The 22,293-nt window shown below is 33.5% G+C and overlaps 2 protein-coding genes across 3 annotated transcripts; both read right to left on the reverse strand.

Moving 5' to 3' along the window:
• Positions 1 to 2,543: 2,543 nt before the first annotated feature.
• Positions 2,544 to 6,472, reverse strand: LOC107413734 (mediator of RNA polymerase II transcription subunit 22b). The gene is made up of 4 exons (XM_016021776.4): positions 6,280 to 6,472; positions 3,424 to 3,793; positions 3,236 to 3,301; positions 2,544 to 3,137 (listed from the first exon to the last, which is right to left on the reverse strand). The coding sequence occupies exons 2-4, from the start codon at positions 3,598 to 3,600 to the stop codon at positions 2,892 to 2,894; spliced, it is 489 nt and encodes a 162-aa protein (XP_015877262.2). The 5' UTR covers positions 3,601 to 3,793; positions 6,280 to 6,472; the 3' UTR covers positions 2,544 to 2,891.
• A 7,434-nt stretch (positions 6,473 to 13,906) lies between these two features.
• Positions 13,907 to 21,561, reverse strand: LOC107413737 (amino acid transporter AVT1C). 2 transcript variants are annotated; one of them, XM_016021781.4, is made up of 13 exons: positions 21,284 to 21,561; positions 20,212 to 20,451; positions 19,261 to 19,583; positions 18,066 to 18,280; positions 17,937 to 17,960; positions 17,031 to 17,211; positions 16,553 to 16,772; positions 16,166 to 16,301; positions 15,445 to 15,464; positions 14,804 to 14,949; positions 14,573 to 14,616; positions 14,382 to 14,444; positions 13,907 to 14,260 (listed from the first exon to the last, which is right to left on the reverse strand). In XM_016021781.4, the coding sequence occupies exons 2-13, from the start codon at positions 20,388 to 20,390 to the stop codon at positions 14,162 to 14,164; spliced, it is 1,650 nt and encodes a 549-aa protein (XP_015877267.3). In that variant the 5' UTR covers positions 20,391 to 20,451; positions 21,284 to 21,561; the 3' UTR covers positions 13,907 to 14,161. The 2 variants fall into 2 exon arrangements, with proteins under 2 accessions (XP_015877267.3, XP_015877268.3); XM_016021782.4 differs by having other exon boundaries at positions 20,212 to 20,471.
• Between the last annotated feature and the right edge of the window lie 732 nt (positions 21,562 to 22,293).

Genomic DNA, 22,293 nt, shown 5'->3' on the forward strand with positions numbered 1-22,293 from the left:
GATAGAAAAAAGCCATAGGTAAAAAATATATTCTTTTTTGAATATATTATAACTAGATTAGTTGGGATCGAATTTTTAAATTCAAAAACCGATCCAAATGGAATCAAATTAATTTTTCAAAAATAATTTGGACTAACACAATTAAAAATTAATTAACCACTCTAATTATATTGGATTTGATCGGTTTGATCGGTTTAGTTAGTTTAATTGATTTTTTGAATACTCCTTCTCACTTCACAAAGTTAATCCTTCTCACTTCACGAAATTAATTTTCTTTTTTGGTCTTTTTTTTCTGTTGATTTTTTCCTTGATATCCTTTTTATTTTTATTTTTTTTTAAATGATGTTCTGAAAAATTTGCAATTATGGTAATATTTATTTTAAAAAGACTCTATTAGCTTTTTCCCACCCTTTTTTCCAAAGTAATATCTCAATTAACCTTTTTTTCCTATAGAAATCATTTGCTTTCAGATGTGCTTAGCATTACGGCACGACCAGCAAGCATGCAATTCAGTCTCAAATCCAGTTATACAAAGATCACATACAACACTTTCTTTAATATTTTTAGACCATAAAGCTTTTGCACAAGGCAATCTAGACCTAACAATTTTCAACATGATCTGTTAACACAATATGAACCCACTCAATTTAATGAGAGTATGAGTTGGTATGTAACAGATCAGGTTGATAATGGCTCAACAAGTTAAAGACCATTATATTAACGGGTTGACCTGCCCATTAAAAAATTGTTGTTATTATTATTATTATTTTTTTATTTTTTGAAAATCCTACATTTTAGCTAAAATGAAAATCATGACCATAGCTTTTCATTTATATTTATATATGATTGCTTATACGTGTTTTTATATATTTTATATTATGAACATTCTGCTTTGGTGGTAAATGCTAATACATCATAACTAACTACACTGACATAAATCTTATATATATATATATATATATATACACACTGTACACGTATTATGTGTTTGTGTTTTGTTTTTTTTTTCTTTTAAATTATTTTTTGAACAGGGACTAAGTATTTTTTTTTAATCATTATTAAGTATGTGTGTAATTTTTTTTATGTTTTTATTATTATCATTTATTTAATATTGCATTATCTGTTGAATATTTATTTTTGTAATTATAATTTTTTTAGCATCAATTATTAATCAAGTATAATTTTTTTTTACTGTATTCATTTAAATATTTTTGTAATAATTTGTTATTTTCTTTAACAAATAATTTTATAATTAAGTTTAACGTGTTAACGAGTTAAATAATAAATTACATAATAATTTAAAAAAACAAATTTGAATTTGAATATTTTCATAAAAATGCTTAACATACCATATTATATTTAGATGAAAGAATTTTAACATTTACACAACACAACACAGCATAAATAGGATAAAACAAGACGTATTAATAGGTACGAGTTAATGCCCTTACACAAGCCTTCCACAACAAAGCATTTAACCTTAGCAAGAACTTTAAGTGTCCAAATAAGCTTCCACGAAGTCTGATCACCGGTCCCACTTGGCCCCCGAAAACTAGAACCGGTCCTCACTCTCCAAGCTTGCTGATAACTAGATTTAGCATCATACACTCCAAAATTGGTATAATTCCAGTCAAATTGATCCATCTTACCAACTCCACCAATCTCATATTTAGAATTGCACTACAATCTTTAACAGGAGGAGTAAAAAAAAAAAAAAAAAAGGGCTACCAAATCAACATTCCATTTCCACGAACCCGAAGTCAACAACCCGGCTACACAAGCCTCGGAGATAGAATCCTTCTAGAATTTAAATCTGGTATCCACTAGCCTTCATATATTCTAACAGATTTATCATCCCCAGTGAGCCAAATACCACCAACTTTTAACATCTCTCCCCCACCTTATACTTCTTCATAAATAGGACTATAAATAAACTAGAACAGCTCATGATCGGTTTATATTCGGTTGGATTTTAGTTCACTTGGAACTTAACTCGTAAATAAAAAAGAACTGAGCTTGAAAATGAATGAAGCTCATGAATCGGAATTTATTATTACATGTATTTTATATAAAAATTATATTATAAATTTAAGCACATTGATCAGTTATAATGCATAAACAATATTTTCTATATTTTAAACTTATAAACTTTTTAAAATCAAATTAAATAAAATTTATTATTCATTTGCATTAAAAATTTTATTTTAAAAAACAAATATTAAAATTTTAAATTTTTATAATGTAACGTATCAAACGAAACTAAACTCGAATTTTTATTAACAAGTCAAACCAATTTGAATAAGTAATTTTCAAATTTTATGAGTTTGAACCGAACTTAAAACACTTTTAAAATTATGTGAACTAAGCTTGAGAATGTTAATACTCTTCATTTATACCCCTATCCATACATGGGATGATACTCTACCAAATTTAGCTTCCAATAAAGAACCATTTTGGAAGTACTTTGACATCAAAATTCTACCTGCTAAGCTATTTTAGATTGTTAAAATTTGGAAATAAAGATATTTTGGGCTACAACGTCATTGCACACTTGAAATAATAATACATTAGTTAAAGCCCTTATTCCGATCAAATGGAAGCAAATATAAAATCAAACAACAAGACAGAAAAGAAAATGCTATAAGGAAATACACATAAACTAATCAATGACTTGGGCGATCTCTACAACCATAGCTTAGGCTTTAATCTCTTTGCCTTTTTACCATTAGTCCAACAACGAAACTTGGAAATACTGCCGGAATCAAACCAGGATCGATGTACATAAAGCATTGGCAAGCACTAGTTGGGTTACAGTTATGATTGTCGTTGTACAGAACTAGGCTAGGATAGGAAAAATATTGAAAGTCATTAAAAATGGTAAGAAATGCCCATTAGAAGAAAGTGTCTAAATGCGCATTGTTTTTTTGTGGGGAAGAATAATAATGGGATTCAAGTAATTTGAGGCTAGCAGCTGCCTCATCTCCAATGCGGGCTAACATTTGGTCTGTACTCTCTGTTTGGTGGTTAAACTCGGCGTTCTTTTGGTCAACATGGTCATTGAGAGATGCAAACCCAGAGAAGATTGCAGTCTGCTTGAGTTCTGATACCAATTTGAGCAAGGAATCAGCAGCCTGAACCTGTTCCATTATACACATATTTTTATTATTAAAAAAAATTCCAAAAGAAAAAGATAAAAAGGACTTCAACTTTCACTCAGAATGAGAATGAGACTGACCATTCTGGCAGCGCGCATTTCCATCATGAAAACTTCTTGTGAATTTCTGACAGCCGGCTCATTCACCTTATTACATATTAGTATGTATAGAAAATTTAATAACCAAAAGCACCATGGATGATGAATAAAATCCGTATTCAGCCAGTATCGAAAGAAAAGAGAAAAGGTTGGGTTTGGGTTAGCCTTACCCTGGAGACATTGACAAGCTGGGTAAAATTGTCCACGATGTTGGCAATGTCAGTCTCCACTCTCTGCAGTAAACCCTTCTGCTTCTGAGCAGCCGCTGCTGCTGCTGCTGCTGTTGGCCCACTTCCTCCACCTGCTACTGCACCCGATCCTGCACCTCCACCACCACCTTTATTCATATCTGAGTTAATAATTCCTACTTTCTCCTAATTCCTCACCAGCAACTGCAAAATGGAATGTGCAAGGGAAAAAGGCTTCAAATTCCAGGGCCATTCAATCCCATTTAATTTGTTCAAAGCCCATCTAATGGCTCCCTTCTTCTCCCACTGGGCCTTGAGACTATTGCTATAATGACCAAATGCTAAGCGGAACCTGCATTTTTAATCACATTATTCACACAACAGGAAAATCATAAACAATTCTCCAAGCGCACAACAGGAAAATCATAGTATCAGGGACAATGGAACATAAAAAATAGTTTAACAGAATATCAAATGACATAAAAACAATTTTCTACGCACTGAAAGGGAAATACATATATACTTCATTAAATAGTCATATAAGTTGAACCGACACATATATTAATTAATGTGTATTAAGTCTTAGTTGTTTAATCTTTATCCTGAAACCAGATTTAGATGTTGAACAATAATTTGTCATGATTACAAACAATGTGCATTTGCGACTTGCTATTAGAGACATTCTGGGTACCAAGATCTTATGAGCACAATAGTAACATGTAAATTCAATTGTAGAATGTATAATACAATAGAAATATGTGACCTTTCTAAAAGAAACTACTGATATAGGAAAAATCATCATAAGTCTGGCCAAAGAATTTGACATTGGTCAGTGAGACAATGCTCCATGCATAAAAAATTAATGATAGAAATGCAACAAGCAGAGGCCTTGAAAAAGAGGGAAAAGCCAAAAGGATTAAAACACAGTAAGAACAAAAAGCAATTATCAATGACTTGAGCCTGTTTGAGCCTGTTTGCACAGTTGGCCAGAAAAAGTTTGGCGATAAAAGCTCACATAAACATATTATTAAAGCTCGGTGTTACACATCTATTAACTGTTCAAACCAGTTTCACAGTTCCCCTAGCATCAAAAAAGACCTAGCCCTTGCATAGTAAGATAGAGAAGTGCGTTGATCTTCAAAATTCAGATCAAAGCAGACATTAGCAGTGATTCAAACAACGTGAAGTGTAAGAAATAGCATAGGTCAAAAGATTCCAATTTGACAGGAATTAGTTGGGTAATGAAATCCACAATCATACTTATGGTTCATGTACTCTTATTCAAAATGATGATGAACAAATTGCAAGTATTACTAACCAAATCTAAGCAACCCATGAACCAAGAACCAAATAAGTATATGCCATTATCAGAAAACAAATGCAGAAGCTCAATACTTTATACATAAAGAAACTAATAATTGAATAGGCACACAAAATTAAATAGCAAAAGAAGAGAAATTTGCACAGATTCTTTAGGCTCATATTATAATACCTTAGCATTGGAACGTTTACAAATATAAGATTCAATATAAAATGCACAATATTAACCATTCCTCCCAAAATATTATATATATATATATATATATGTATTTTACAATGACTTGTTTCTTTATCATAAATTAGTTACTTATCTTGTATGTTAACAACTTGATTTTCCGAATGTATATCAACTGCATCAGTCTCAATTACAATTCCAATAGATAATTTTTTAGCATCATTAATGCCAATCTGATTAGATGAAAAGGTCCTAAAAGTATAATTCATCTTTCATTTGTTCCCATTTAATAATGCATTTGATGCATTACAAAGTGCATTTTTCTTCTCAATTAATTGTTTGATTTCCTCAACTTGTTCATTAATCTGTTCTATTTTTTCTTTTGTTTTATTAGCATATCCCTCTCTTCTTTATCTCAATCCTCCTCCTTATTAACTAATACTAAATTGTCATCATCTCTAATACATATGCTCTTTGTCTTTCTCTTCTAATAGTAGGTGTTTTCTATTCCGAATTTTGTTTTTCTTTTCTTCTTTCTTCATCAATAACTATTATTTCTTCAAATTTATTTATATACTATATTATACTATAGTATAATATATTGTTATAATGATATAGTTCATTGTGTATTATTATATTGTATAGGGATCTCTCTTTCAAACAGTTTGAGCAAACAGACTACAATAGTAAACACTTTCTTCCAAAATGACATCATATGAAATTAAAGGTGAAAGTTCTCACACTTCATACACACACACACACACACACACACACACACACACACATATATATATATATATATATATATTTATAAACCTCTTTCCTCATATCCAATTAGTTAATTACCAAGGAATGTAATCCAAGAGCGAAAATCAAAATTTAAATGACAGCCATTTTGTTATTTAGAACCCAAGTAAGGAAGAAAAACAACAAACGAACTTGAGGTGGAAAGAGGTTGGTGGTAAGAAATAGAGAGACTAAACTAATGCAGGTATAAACCATAGGCATCAGCAGAAATAATCCTAAGTGGTAAAAAACAGAAAAATCCTAATAAAAAAAAAAGTATTTCTTTTCCTCATCCGAGATTCGAAGCAACCAAAAACTCACAACCGCACATTTCCATTTCCAGAATCTCGCACTTTTATCACAAAACACACAAAGATCGAAAAACAAAAACACCGTAATTCCAACGTTACAAACTGTGACAGAACTGTCCAGCCGTTAAAGACCAAAGCCCTAACACGGATTTGATTTTGCAATACAAATGCTTCACAAAAAGAAATAAAATTAGGGGTTTTTAGAGAGAGAGAAAGAGAGAGAGAGAGAGAGAAAGAAAAACTCACAGTGATGTTAAGAAACTACAATTGAAGCTCGAAACCGGTCCTCTGCTCCAAAGACTGTTTGATGAGAGAGAAGAAGACACTTCCTTTCTCTAACGGGGAAGGGAAAGCGGGTCCGAAAGGGAGAGAAAGGACTTCCCTTCACTTTTCCCGAGTATGGTGGACTTCTTTCCTTCTACTGGTTGGTGTTGGCGGCTCTCGGCTCGAGTGGGTTTAAAAGACAAAAGCAAAGTACAGAAAAAACGCTGTCGTTTTTTGTGGGGATCATTGTGAACAGTTTATTATATTAGAGGAATAAGGATTTCCCTTCTTATTTTTAATTAAGGCCACGTGTCTCTGGTGATTAAAATTACATGCCTAGTTTGGGAATACGTGGAGACCTAGATAAAAATGCTCTCTACATGAGAGGTTTTCTGTCATGACATTTTTTCTGTGAGTTTGCTTGTCTCCTTCTTCACTAGTGAGGAGTGTTGTGTTTTTCCGAATGTGTTGATGGAAGAAGTTACATATAGTTTCCAAAGGCGACTTCGTTTAACATTAGAGGAATGTGATACATTAATTTTAAAACGTGAAAACCAACTTGATGTTAACTCTTTTTAGCAATGCCTTCTGGTGCAAATTCATATTAAATCTCGTTTTAACAATTGTATTTTTATAAACATGATGCATTCTTTACGGGAAAATTCATGTTCCATACAATTTAAAGAATTGAATGATGTAACGTTTCTTTGTCACTTCATCTCTATGAAAGATAAGGAACGGGTCATTCATGGAGCACCATGGCATTTTGAACATTCACTAGGCTTGATAGGAGATGTTTCTACTACAGTCATCCCTCATTCCATAGCTATTCACATGGCTTTGTTTTGGATTCAAATTCATAACGTCCCTTTGCAGTGCATGACAAAATCTTTTGGTCAGATGGTTGGATTACACTTAGGAATGTCTTCTGGTGGACTCTGATGAGGATGGTTTGTGTTTTGGGAAATTTATGCGAGTTCACGTTAAACTTGATATGCATCATCCATTACGATGGGGGATTAAGATAGATTTGGAACATCAACAACCCTTTTGGGTGGAGTTCCAATATGAAAAACTACCAGATTTTTGTTTCCGATGTGGCTTGTTGGGACATACCCAAAAGGATTGCTCTACTGAAGATGATGGTTAAAGGGAGCAGTATGGTACCTGGCTACGAGCAAATCACTCTCTTAACTTTATCTCTGGTGGAAAACTGGAGCGGCTACGTCAAACATGGAAAAAAACCTCTTCCGAGAAAGTTTTATCACCTAATCTGGTTCCTTTCAATCTGGCAAGGGATCTCCGGCTGATTGAAGATGTATCTCCGGAGCATCATGGCCAAATTTCACCGGTGAGGCAGTTGCACCCAATAGTAGTTGTGAAAATAGTTTTCCAAGAAGTTGCATCGCATCCTGACGGTTGGCAACCACCTGCAGAGATTCCAAATGCTGATGTGGATATTTTAATTGATGTGGCGGTAACACCTGGAGATGATAAAGGAAAATTTATGGAAATGGCTATAAAGGAGCACAGCATATGTTTTTTGCTTTCTGCTCAGCAACCAGTGAGTAATACTCTTTCGCTTATTGCTTCTCCTTCTTCTGCATTACAGTCAGAAAAAAGGGTACTGGTGTTAAAAAGAGACGCCCATTACATTCCAAACGTACTCCTGTTACTAAGAGACAAAAGGCTTCATGTCAAATCAAAGAAGAACTTACATCTTCTAAAGTAGTGGGGACTAATTTCCAGCCCTACCACGAGCCATGAAAATCCTCAGTTGGAATGTCTGAGGCTTAAGGAATCTTCAGACATTCAGAGCATTTGCTTAAATGCTCAAATAAAAAGACCATGATATGTTTTTCTTCATGGAAACTAAACTTTTTTCACGTCAATTGGAACATTTTTCGATCAAAGTGTAATATGGAAGGATGCTTTGGCGTTGAACGGGATGGTATTAGAGGGGGTTTGGTATTTCTTTGGAAAGCAGAAATACAACTAATAGTAAAGTCTTTTTCTACTGGTCATATGACTCGGTTGTGAATCACATTAGCAAAGGAATGTTTCGACTAACAGGCTTTTACGATAATCCAGATTCGACTTTAAGACATTTTTCTTGGCAACTCTGAGATCGATTGTTCTCGTCTCATATTTGAGGTGGTTCGTCATTGGATATTTTAATGAAATTTTGACACCCTATGATAAATTAGGTGGGTAATCAAGGCCAGCTTACCTAATTGACAATTTTCAAAGAACAGTTGATAATTGCTACCTAAGGAAAATTACTTTCTCTGGGTATAAATTTACTTTTTCAAACAGAATGATTGAAGATGATAATGTGAAAGAACACATTGACAGGTGCTTTGCTTCAGTTAATGGGCAGCTTCAATTTTCACATGCAATTGTAGAACATCTTCCTAACTCTGTCTCAGACCATCAAGCTCTTTGTCATTATTTGGATGGTGTTTCTAATAAGATAATCTGTTTTGGGAAACGATTTCATTTTGAAAAGGCTTGGATTGGGGAAGCTTTGTGTGATAAGATTGTGGAGCAGGAATGGAACTCCTTTGATCGTTGCAATGTCTCTATGCAAGAAATTTTTGCAGGAATGTCTAGATGTGCTAATAAATTAATGCGGTGGAATAAGTTCTCGTTCAATCATATTAAAATACGTTTGACCCATTGGAACCAGATTTTTTCTGATCTTATTTCCAAGCTTCCTACGGCACATAACATTCGGCTTCTACATAACACTGAGCATGAGATTGATTGTCTGTTGGAGAAAGAGGAGACTTGATGGCGACAAAGATCTTGACTGAATTGGCTGCATGCAGGGGATCGCAACACCCAGTATTTTCATTAGCATGCAAGTACTCGGAGATGTAGAAATAAAATCTTATGAATAATGGACTCCCATGGTCAATGGACAACTGACCAACACTCTATTGATGGGATTTTTGTATGTTATTTCCAGGAAATTTATACTTCTTCTGGTTTTGAGTTTCATGAGGATTTAAGTTGTGGTGTAAGGGGATGGGTGACACCTGATATGAACTCCTTTCTTTGCAAATCTTTTACGGCAAAAAAAGTCAAAACAAGTTTATTATAAATGCACCCTTCAAAAGCACCTGGTCATGACGGTCTTCCTGCGATCTTTTTCCAGAAATATTGGTCTTGTCTTGGAGAAAAATTGACGACAGCATGTTTCCGTATTTTATATTCTAGTGGTGATATGGGTGACATTAATGATACTCTCTTGATCATGGTGCCAAAGGTTAAAGATCCTTTATCTGTTTCTGACTTTCGCCCTATAAGCCTTTACATGGTCTTATACAAAATCATTTCAAAAATGATTGTTAATAGACTTAAAAACTTTCTACCTGAAATTATTTCACCGAGCAAAGTGCTTTTATCCTTGGGCACCAGATTACGGACAATATTTTGGTGGCTTTTGAACACATGCAAATAATTACTCAGAGAAAATAGGGCTCAACTAGTTCAATGGCTATCAAATTAGATATGACCAAAGCCTATGACCGCGTGGAATGGAATTTTCTAAGATGGATGATGCAGGAACTAGGTTTTGCACAATCATGAATTGATCTGGTGATAAGGTGCATTTCTGGGGTGTCCTATTCTATCTTACTAAATGGCTGATAGACAAGTATTTTCAGACCAACAAGAGGCTTAAGGCAGGGCGATCCATTGTCTCCATACTTGTTTCTCATTGTTACAGAGGGGTTGTCTAGTTTACTATGACAATCAGTTTCGTTGTCTACTTTTACTAGTTTATCTGTAGCGCCTACTGCTCCAACTGTCTCCCGTTTGTTTTTCGCTGATGATATGCTTTTCTTCTCTCGGGCAACTTAGACTGATTGCTTAACTCTTCTACAAATTCTGCATCGCTATGAGAAAGCTTCAGGTTAGAAGATAAATTTGAACAAGTCAGCAATTACTTTTAGTCCAAATACTTCTAATTCAGCTCGAAGTTTTGTAACTCAGTCATTCCATGTTCAAGAAAGTGGGGGCCACGTAAAATATCTGGGCTTAGCCTTTTATATTGGGAGAAAGAAGAAGGACTTATTCAATCCATAAAGATAAGAGTCTAGCATAAATTGGAAGGATGGAGGAGTAAATTATTGTCTCGAGGAGGAAAGGAGGTTCTAATCAAAGTAGTCGCACAGGCCATTCTGACATATACAATGAGTTGTTTCAAGCTGCTAAAGAAGTTGGTAATTGAATTGTCTAGTGTAATGAGCCATTTCTGGTGGGGTTCAATAGGTGGTCGTAAAGGAGTGTTTTGGACTAGCTGGGCACAGTTGACTCAACCTAAGGCAATGGGTGGTTTGGGTTTCAGACCACTAGAGGAGTTTAATCGGGTACTATTAGCTAAATAGTGCAGGAGGACAATTTGATTCCCAAACTCTCTAGTTGCTCAGGTTTTGAAGGCCAAGTATTTTCTAAGGTGCTCCTTCTGGGAGGTTAAATTGCGTAGCAAGTCATCACATTTATGGGGTAGCCTTCTATGGGGTAGACTAAGTTTTACAGAATGGAGGCATCTGGCGAATTGGTGATGGGCAATCTATTCGCATTTATAAGGATCCCTGGTTGCCGAGATTAGGAGCTTCTTATGTCTTATCTCCACGAGTCCTGAATGAAAACTCTACTGTCTCTAGTTTGTTGACCGTGTCTGGTGGCTGGGACATAAATCTCCTATGTTCTGTTTTTTTTTTTTAAGAAGAAGAAGCTGCGTTAATTTAGTAGATCCCGATTGGTGGCGCTGGATGCTTTGATCGCTTTGCGTGGAAATATGACACTAATGGTGTTTACTCTGTCAAAATGGGTTATTGAGAGGCTCGAAAGATCGGCATGGGTAACCTTTGTTATGGTCCCAGCAACCATAAGCAGATGAGATGGTAGGGAGCTCTCTGGAAATTGGATGTCCCCAATAAAGTAAAGATGTTCCTTTGGCGTGCTTGCAACCATGCAATTCCTTGTATGTACTCTCTCAAAACAAAGCATATAACTGACAATAGTAAGTGCCCCATTTGCTTCTCTGCTGATGAAACTGTTTTACATACTTTATGGGGGTGTAGAAGTGTGGTGAAGCTCTGGAAACAAATTGAGTTCTATTTCAATTTGAAAGATGGTATATACAACTCTTTTGGCTCTCTGTGTTGTGAGGTTTTGACAACTCTAAAAGACTTTCAGTGTGAAAAATTTGCCTGGACATGTTGGAGTTTATGGAATCGAAGGAATGCGTTTTTGCATGGCAACATTATTAAATCTAATGCTATTTTGTTGGACTCTATCGCTTGTAAGCATGGTGAATATAAGGAAGCTATTTAGGCACCAATCCCAAGCAATCCACCATGTGACATTCAATATTGGTCACCAACATAAGAAGGAATCTTAAAATAAATGTTGATGCTTCAATTAAACCAGGCAATCTTAAGATTGGGGTGGGGGTTGTTGTGAGAAATGATTATGGAGAACTTATGGGAGTACTGGCTAAACCGATTGAAGCATTTTGGTCAATTCTTCATGTAGAGCTTACTGCAATTAGAGAGGCACTCACCTTTTGTATCGAGGCTGACCTTAGTACTGGTACCATAGTTAGCGACTGCCTTTTGGTAGTTAGACTGGTTAATTCTAAGAATGGAGGGAATCTTTTGGATCCTTCTTGTTTTCTAGTTGAAGAAATTACAAGCTTGTTATTGAATCATGCAAGCCTGGAGTGCTGTTTTAATATTAGAGAAATGAATAATGCAGCACACTGTGTTGCTAAATATGCAACTACTTTATCTGTGTATGAATCTTGGCTTGAAGATGGGCCTATGTGGCTAAACAATGTAATTCAAGCTGATCTTTGTAACTACACTTCTTAGTTAATTTAATTGCTACTCTTTTTCTCCAAAAAAAAAAAAAAAAAAAAAAAGAAAAGTTTGGGAATATTTACATTAGCCAACAACTTTGAGATATTACGATACTAAAAATACTAAACATATATAGGATCTTATTGCAAATTTGAATACCATCATTTTTTTTTTTTTTTGGATAAAAAAAAGATGTCTCCTAGTAGTATTATAGGCATAAGGCCAGAGCTCTCGCTATGCAGCATGGGACCATCCGAGGCAATAACGGAACCATCATTTTCTTTTTGATTGATTGAATCAAGCTATCTAGCTTATTTAGTCCTTTGATATTTTTGAGAGTGGACATGTTATTTATTTATTATTTATTAATTTCATACTTACTAAATTACTAGTCCACTGTCCACATTTGTGAGAAAATGTCTCCTTATTTATTGTAAATTAAATTTTCCTCAGGAATAATCATATACATCTTTAGCCTTGTTAGTAAATTCATAAATAGTAAATTCACAAATACCATGCATATAATATATGTATTTAACGAAATAAAAAATTTCATATTCTGTATTTATTTTAAGTATCCAAAAAAATATATGTTTTTTTTTAAAATGAAAAGTTTAAAGCAAGAATTAAATGTATTTACGTATTATACAAATGAAAAAAAAAATATAGTTTTGAAAAAATAAACAATTTTTTTTTTCTCTTTTACAAAAACATAAAAAAATGAGTATAGAAAAGATTTTTAAATTATTTTTTTTTATTCTTTTAATTATTTACAATTTTGGTTATATTAAATTATTATTATTTTACTAATAGTTATATTTTGATCCGTGTGTGTGTGTGTGTATAAACTAATTTTAATATAAATTAATTTCAGTATATTTCGTCACATATTTTTTTATTATAATATATTACACATGTACATACTAAATTTATAAACTTTCTGTTTATATATTTTTTGACAGAATTTTTTTCATATTTTTAAATAAATAAAACAACAGTCTGTTTATGGTGCGGATGGTCCTCATGCGGACCATAGTATTGGTGATGATTTTTCATAGTATTGGTGACGATTTTCTAAGAAACCGTCGTTAATACTATAAAAAACCGTCATTAATACTGCGGTGCTCATGCGGACCGTCCTCACCATAGAATTTCCAAATAAAACAATTCATACATATTCGTATCACTTACATATTTTTATCATCCCGTACTTAACTAACCATGATCTTTTGTAGGAAGGAAAACTTTTTTGTCTTCAAAATTTGATTTACTTTTTGTGTTCAGAATTTGAGATTCTTCAGGCAAAGTGACATCAAAGCAAGGAAAACTAGGTGAATAGTAATGCAAAATTGCAAACGATATTCTCATCAACTTGTATATTTATTTAATTATTTTTTAAAAATCATTGAGATGATACAGTTTAATCTAGAACAACTCTGCATCCAAACTTTTCATTTTTTTTTTTTTTTTGGTGGGTGAATTAAACTTTATTGTTAGAAAAGCTATAAAAAGTGAGATCGGATTGAAACACTTGAATCAGTTTACGTACCCGTTAGTTCTTACAACGCTTTGCAACAAAAACCATTAGAATTTGGGATTTCCTTGTGATCAGATTCCCAAAATATAGAACTCTACTCCAACTGCCAATTCTGTAAGCATGTCAACTCGATACAGATATCATTTTTTCTTCCATTGAGCATAACAATATGATATTGCTTGCAACCGTGTGACAGAAGTAGAGGAAAAAGAAACTATTGATCTTAATAAATAGAGGAAATTACAACCATAAAACACAAATTTGGGCAATTGAAGTATATCATAGCAAAACACACAAGTTCCTCAAATTATGGAAACAACACGGAGAAGTGGGAGCAGAGACCAAAATTGACTCAACATTTGGAAATGATGGACACCATTAAATGCAATATAATTTCAAGAAGCTAGACTACATAATGTTTGTCTCAATGTTTGAGAAAATTATCCAGAAAACTTCAACTGTTCAAACTCTCTATAATTCTGCAGACAGCCGAGTATGATCCAAAAAGTGCACATATAACACCTACTGTAATGATTGTAACACATGAGATTCCCTGAAAAAATTAAAAAAAAAAATTAAAAGAAAATTAAAAAAATAATAATTATGAAAATCTTTGATATGAGAACAGATAATGCAAAGGACCTTCAAATGAGGAACCAAAATGATAATCATACCTGAAACCAAGTTACTCTCCCCCTTAAAATGCTCAGGTAACAAGCACAAGGAAGAATCAAGGTCTGCCAGAAAAATAGATGTCAATAACATATGCATGTTTATATGACTTAAAACTCATTGATTATATGGCCTGGAATGCTATATAGGAAGAGCTACTACTACAACTGGAAGAGAAGAAGGGAGAACTTACTACAAGCATTGTGAGTAAAGATCCAATAAGCGACATAACAAGAGCTGTAAGAAGCCAAAAAAATAAATAAATAAGGCAATTCAGTACTATGTAGTGAAACGGAAAAGCCAAAGTAGGTGTTTTCTTTGTTCATGTGGTCGATTTGTTAGACAAGAGAACAAAGGAACAGAAAGATAGATTCCTTGACAATTAAACAGAACAAATCAATGATGAATTGGAGGAGAGACTTACCAAAGAAGGGGATGGCGAGTCCAACAACGAGGGTCGAGATCACCAGTGCCGTTCGAATAAGAATAGCGTATATATGAGACTTGATGTGAGTTGATGGTATCAACTCTTCCAGACTCATTGCCACCGGAGATATGGTTAATGCATACGTGGTTCAAATTAAGGAAACACAATATTTTTATCCATGCATGTTAAACATATCAGAATAATTTTGGTTATGCTATTACTTTATTGTAAATTGTTATGAGTAGAGGAAGTAACAAAGAAAGATAAAGAGATGAACAACTAGTTTGTACTTCCCCCGCAAAATTGACAAACCTGTTCTTCTATGTTCCATTGTATATTTTTATTACAATCTTGATCAACTTCGTATTAGCTATTGCTTTATAGACTTCCTGGATGGCCCAACTCATTTATATCATCAAAAATAAGACTTCCGATGCTATGTTAAGATTTTCAATTTAGTGTCAACAAGATGACTAAACAAATTCTTCTACTAACAATTTAGTTCGATAAGTGTTAGTAAGATAAAAAGAACCACCATCTATTGCCTAAAGAAACTCTTTAACCACCCTCTTTTTCCCCCTTTCTTTAGCATCAGATAGAACACTTTAATTTATATGCATAACTTAAAGAAAGGATATTTGGTAAACGGGTTAACAACCTGCAAAAGAACAAACATGAAATACAGGTGTTATCCACTAGCTTTAACAATAAAGAGTTGGAAGGCAAGATTTTGCGTCATGCATAAACAATGTAAAATATAAGTTTGAAGTGGGCAAGAGAAATAATAAAGCTCAAAATGACCTGCCTAATAAGGTATGATGGTAACCAGGAATTTTTGTCACTTAAATTGACTTTGACTGTCACATTGAGCTAAAATGTAGGTAAACCAAAGAAGACTGGTTCAGCCATTACTCCAACACAATATCTTTTAAATTCTATGAGTAAAGAGAGCAATCAGCCTACCAAAAACCTAAAGATCAAATCCTACCAAGGGACCAAAATTACCTACCTTCTGTATCCTAAAGGAAAATATTAACTATCAATAAATTTTCTGATCCAGATGACTCTTTTCTGGCTGACAAAATGAAACCAGGATTTTTAAGAAGAAAAGTGCTTAATACCCATATAAAAGGATACTACGAAAGGACAATCATTATCCTACTCTAGTGCCCATTCCCCCCATTCTCCTCTCTTTTAGCCCCGCAAAGGAGCGGACAAAAAGAATTAGGGAAAAATAAATAAACAAGCTTGGTAAGAAAAATTAGGGAAAAATAAATAAACAAACTTAGTGAGAAAAAGAGTCATATGCATGATAAAAACAGAAAGCATCAAAAAGATCCATCGTAGGCATGAGCATACCGTAGTCCACACAGCAATCTTAGTGGCAACCTTATCTTGAGGCAAGTTAAGAGTAAATTGTGATTCTATTGATTCTCCAAACATCTTATATCCCATAACAGCAGCTCCAGCATACATCACGGTGCAAATACCAAAACTAGATCAAGAATAAAATCAAATGTAAATTTTATATTTTGAGCAAAATGCCTACCTACTGAATGGACAAAACTTGGAAGGACTGAGTGCTTCTTTATTGTAAACACCGAATATCATGTAACAGTTGATGAAAATTTATAACTTCATAAAAGAAAATATTGAAAGAAACCGAACTGTGCATAAAATAAATCTATCGATGCAGTGAAAAACTAATATTTTCGTTCATACAAAGCTTGAGCATCTTTTATTTACCATGTCAAGAGCACTGCAGGGAACTGGTTTGGTTTTGCCATTGAGGTATATATGTTAGGAAAAACAGCATGTCCTGAGTAGCAATAACCATAAAGACCGATAGCAACAGGAAGAGTTGCAAGGTTTAATGTTGTCCCTCTATTCTCAAAGCCAACTCCATCAACGGCACCAATCCAAAATAGGCAAAATACCACCAAGATTGATGCAATTACTCCACCAGCTGGGAAAAAGAAGAATAGAACGTTGGAATTTCTTAAAAAACCGCAAAGTATTTTGTTATTGCACACTCTGCTGTTTAATGTAAACCATCCACAGCCAAAGGGAAAGAAGAATTGTAAAACTTGAAAGAATTCGACCAACAATTTTAAGAATTGTCATGAACAATAATTTTTATTGTTTAAAAAGACCAAGTGCAAGATATGTTGTATGCAAAAAAAGAATGTTTCAATCGTTACAATGACTTGAAAAAAGTACATACCGGAGATATAACTAAGAACGGTAAGGTCCCGGAGCCAAACTGTAGGAAGAACAGCAATGGTGGTCATGAAAGCAAACAGAAGGTGTGAGTTTAACTCAAACCCACCAAAACTTAATTGCGCATTTGGAAATAGAGAAGACAAGTTGTCACTCTCCAAAATTATATATTCAATGCAACAAGCCTGCATGGGAAGAACATTGCTTAAGGAATAGAAACAACATCGTAAAAACTCAACTAACTACGGAATTTCCATTCAATTTTTCTTCCACAGTCCTTACTTTGCCCTTAGCCGAGATCAAAGAAAGTCTCTCTTCTTTATTATTATTATTATCATTACTATTATTATTATTATTATTATTATTATTATAACGATTTTAGGGTGTGGAAAGGTGCAAGTCATATGGACTGTGACAAAAGCTGAAATACAAAATTGCTGTAAATGGCCTAACATTAATATGAAAAACAGTACAAAAGATGAAAAAAATATTGCTTTTTCTTTACTTGGTATAAGAACGTAACAACTAGTACAAAATAGTACTATTTTACTTGGTATAATGCAGTACAAAATTTGTTTACCGTGCATATGAAAACTAATGAGAACTAGGCGCGGTGAGGATGAAAGGAATATTATGATGAATGAGAACCATGACAAAGAAGCCACTTGCATTGATTTTATTCGAGTCACATCATTAATGGACTAATCAGAAACACTAGACCAGAAAGATCCAAAAATATGGACCCAACTTAGATCAGGGGCTCAATAAATGAGATCTATACATGGGTCCCGGGAATATAAAGTTGGTCATCGTGGGTAGACAATTGATTTTTCTTCCTCATCCTCATTGGCCATCCTATATATAAAAATTATATGAAACAGAAACACTTAGTCAAGGAAGCTATACTTACATATAATTCCACGTAAAGTACTATCTGCAACCATAGGGAAAAAAATAATAATAAATAAATAAACCAGAACATAATGACATAACTTACAAGGACAAATTACATTAAAGTTCAAAAGAGGAGTATACTAACTGAAATGGCGACTCGGCCCGCAGAACCAAAAGCAGCTTGGCCAATGTCCGGGTATGTTTCGAGCCCTGGTTCGCTATCCAAACAGTAACGCAGAAGCATTCCAGTGTAGAATGAGAGCAAAGCAAATAAAAACAAAATAGAAAGGCCAAGCCATCCTCCTTGTTGGGCTGCATAAGGGGTGGAAAGGATTCCAACTCCACATAACACATTGATGCCTGTATTATACATTACACAAAAGGATTATATATACCAAGCTATATACTCTTAGCCATCCTTATATATTGGCAATTTCAAAAATAAAAAATAAAAAATAAAAAACATTTAAGTGGAGCAGAATTGAACATCTATAGAGAAGCCAAAAGAGCTTATGAGCAACAATACATGTCTTCTTGTTGGGTAGTTGATCTTTACATGTGCATCCTAATGGAGGCTAAGAGCTTAGGATGCCATATCATGGATGAGGTCAATATAGGCATGTCTAAAGGTGATGATAATATTAAGATATAGACAATGAACAATGATGCATGTATATAATTATAATATATATATATATATATATATTGTACACAGACAAATTATTGTAAACCAGTCACATTCATTCCACAAAAACGAAAAAGAAAACAATATACTTAATATTTGTGTGGGACATGAAGTGACATTAGCTAAAGTAAGAAATCCCTAGAAACTCACTTGCCTCATTGAATTATGGCAAGTAGAAGCAGAATAATAAGAAATTTTATGACCCATGTGAGGTTAATAATAAGAAATTTTATGAGCCATGTGAGGTTTTTGATGGAGACAAAATTGAGACCAATAATGTGAATTTTATCTATGAGAGGCTAAGGGACTGGCCAGCATAATTTATACTAGATGATTTGACAACGTGGTCCCTTAAATTGATTGGATGACATGGACTGAAGCTAAGAAGTGCAAGTAATCCTAACGAGGCACGTGGCATGCCAAACACTTTGGATTTATCGTATGGATAATATAGATGCTTAAGTGGGATCCATGTCCTTTTGCCGTTTACTGTTCTTCTTATCAAAATTTGTTCTAGGTAATTTATCATATATTATATATCCTTACAAGTTCCAAGATTTCAATTCCAAGTCCAACAAATGAGAAACACATTGCATTTTCTACCACAATTTTTGATGTGTCATTGAAACCTTTAATAGTAACAAAATATGCTTACCATTAAGAACAGCCTGAGCGTAAGAGCTTTGACGGGAAATAGGGAGTTCATGTGAAACCTTGGAGGCTTTATCATCCTTCTTTATCGAAGACCTCCTTGATGGAAGAGGAGGTAGCAAAGAATGCGAACTCCGTCTTTGTTGTGACAATTTCTCATCATCAGCCGTTGGCAACAAAGGTTTTGTTACCGCGCCTAAAGATTCGGGAGTGTGCCTTCTTGTTAGCGACGAGGAAAGAAACGAACTGCCTAATCTCGTCAATGAAGGAGTTCCAAGAAACCCAATACTTGGAGATGGCACACTACTGTATAGATCGATGGATTGCCTGAAAATCAGCAAGGATTTTTAGCGACAAGCTTTTCTTTTTCTTTTTCTTTTTTTCCAAAATAAATCGCAAGCTTTTGTCACAATCTTGATTTAATATTAGTCTTTTTTCTGAAAAAAAAGAAAAAAAAAAAGAGCTTTTTTCCCAAATATTAAAGTTGGTGTGGTATGAGTTGACAGATTAATTAATAGGAGACATGCCTTAATAATCAAATAAAAGCCAACAATTGTGATGGACATAACCCAACCCAGGATCCAAACAGGAACAACCAACCAATAAATTCAATTCTATTTTGCTTTCTTCCTTGCAAATTTGACCACAATCTAAATCAAAGGAAGACTCACTTTCCCTCTACAGTTAACTGATTAAGCCCTTTCATAAATGGATCTATTACCTTTCACACCGAACCAAATCAAATCAGACACTATGATTTTCCAGCAAAACCAAAAATAATAATAATAATAATAATAATAATAATAATAATAAATGGAATGAATTGGAAATTACATAGACAAACAAGGACAAAATTACTTTTTACCATCTCTTGGATAAAACTTCAAGGTAGTCAGTGAAAACCATGAATCCGAAACAATATGACTAATATGAATTGAAAAGAGATTTTGTATACCTGTAACTTTGTGGCCACGAGGTGTTGTAAGAACTGGGTTTGTTCTGCTGCTGGATTTCAGTTGAAGAATTGGAAGAATCTGAATCGTTTCCATCTTCTTCCCCTTTGTGAAATTCCTTTTCATCGTCTTCTTCATCACTCTCAATGTAAAGACTGTGATCCGAGACAGAGTTATTCATTTTTTTTTTTTTTAATTATTTTCCTCTCCCAATTGCCTTCTTGCAAAAAGCTCCGAAACCCCTATAAAATCATTGGAAAACCTTCTCAGATTATGGGCCTTCAACTAGCCCAGTTACGAAAATAAGACAAACTTCGATTCAATGAGTGTAAAATTTAAAAATTAGGCGTACAATACAGATTCTTATTGCTTTTCTTTTTCCTACTTGATTGGCTTTGTTTTGGAAAAAGAACGTCAAAATTATTCAAAATGAATTAAAACTAAGAAAAATTTGGTTAATATGATTGTTCATAATAATAGGAAGAATACTAGTTAAGGAAAAACCAAAAAAAAAAAAAAAAAAAAAAAAAAGGATCCGAAAAATATCGAACAACTGTAAGTAAAAAGATTATACTGGTATAGACAAAAACATAGACGGATCGATCAGATATTCTAGCGTTAAGTATGAAGTTTTGAAAAAGGACCATGCATGCAACTAGTCTGTTTGGTTCCCGAGAAAATATAGGACTAGAAAAACAAACTAAACGCTTCATCACCTCCGATTTTTTTTTTTTTTCACATTGTCCAAAGCTTAACAAACGGACCCAAATCAACTAAATAAGCAGATTCGAAAGCAAAGTAGATAATTCCAAATCCTTTACTGTTACTCGGTTTTCTCGGAAACCAAACAGAGAAAAAGACAACCTCCAACGACACTGCTGCCATAATCAATCAACAATATTGGTAAATCAAATAAAGGCCATCAAAAGAAAACCAAAGAAAAAAAAAATCAGAAACTTCAGGCAATTCCAGTAGTGTTTTATTCTGAAAGAAATCTAAAAGTATGAGAAATCTTTGTTAAAAAGAAAATAAATAAATAAAATTCAGAAAGCTGATGGACCAGCTGTAAAATACCCCGTGAATAGAGAAAAAGGCTCTGTTTTTCGAAGCAGACTCAGAAAAGAGCAAGAAACGGAAAAACAGAAAAGGCAAAAAGTTTCTCAAACGTCAAACTGTTGACTGCTCTGCCTTTCTCTCTGCGACGTATATATTTATACAATTATGTGTGTGTGTATATATATATAATATATATAGAGCTATCTCTTTCTCTTTCACTCTGGTTCTTCCAACGTGAACGTTCAAGATGATTCAAACTTTTTATCACTTGAAAACCTGTGCTCTGTGTATCAGAGTCTCAGAAGCAGGGCATTATAACAACTCAATGTCATGTGTGGGCCTGTTTTTTTTTTTTTTTTTAACAATTATTTTAATATAATATATTTTTAAATTGATCTTTTTTTTTTAATAAATAAATTGATTTATTTACTTATTTATTTTTCTTTTGCAACCCATCTATTAGACGGCTAGCTACAAGACAAGAAAACAGCAAAAGGGTATGTGCTGTGATGCTGATTGCTGCTGGAACTTATCTGGTTGGTATGATTTCACCTCACATTGTTTGTCAGCCGCTGGATTGAATAGCCTCATGATTTTCTGCTTTAAAAAAATAAATAAAAAAGAAAGGAAAAACCCTAATAATTATGTTAATAATTAAGAAGCATGTCATAATATCATTCTAAGTTCATGATATAAATAATAACCAAAAAAAAAAAAAAAAAAAAGAACTTCATAATATAAATCTGGGGATCACAGTCTCCTTATCAATATTTTACTTCATAAATCCATAAATATATATATATATATATATATATTACTGCATTTTTTAATTTTGGACTTTTAACCAAAAAGAGAAATATTAACATGAAATAGGTATGACAGATTTTTACCATATATATTACTATACATTATATATATATATATATGTATATATTAACATAAATATTAATTTTTACACTTGGCAATTCTATCTTGTTTTTCAGGGCGCACTATTATGTGGATTAATTGATGATTCTTATTAATGCAAA

The sequence above is a fragment of the Ziziphus jujuba genome, chromosome 8, assembly GCF_031755915.1.
Source record: "Ziziphus jujuba cultivar Dongzao chromosome 8, ASM3175591v1".
In the NCBI taxonomy this organism is placed as follows: domain Eukaryota; kingdom Viridiplantae; phylum Streptophyta; class Magnoliopsida; order Rosales; family Rhamnaceae; genus Ziziphus; species Ziziphus jujuba.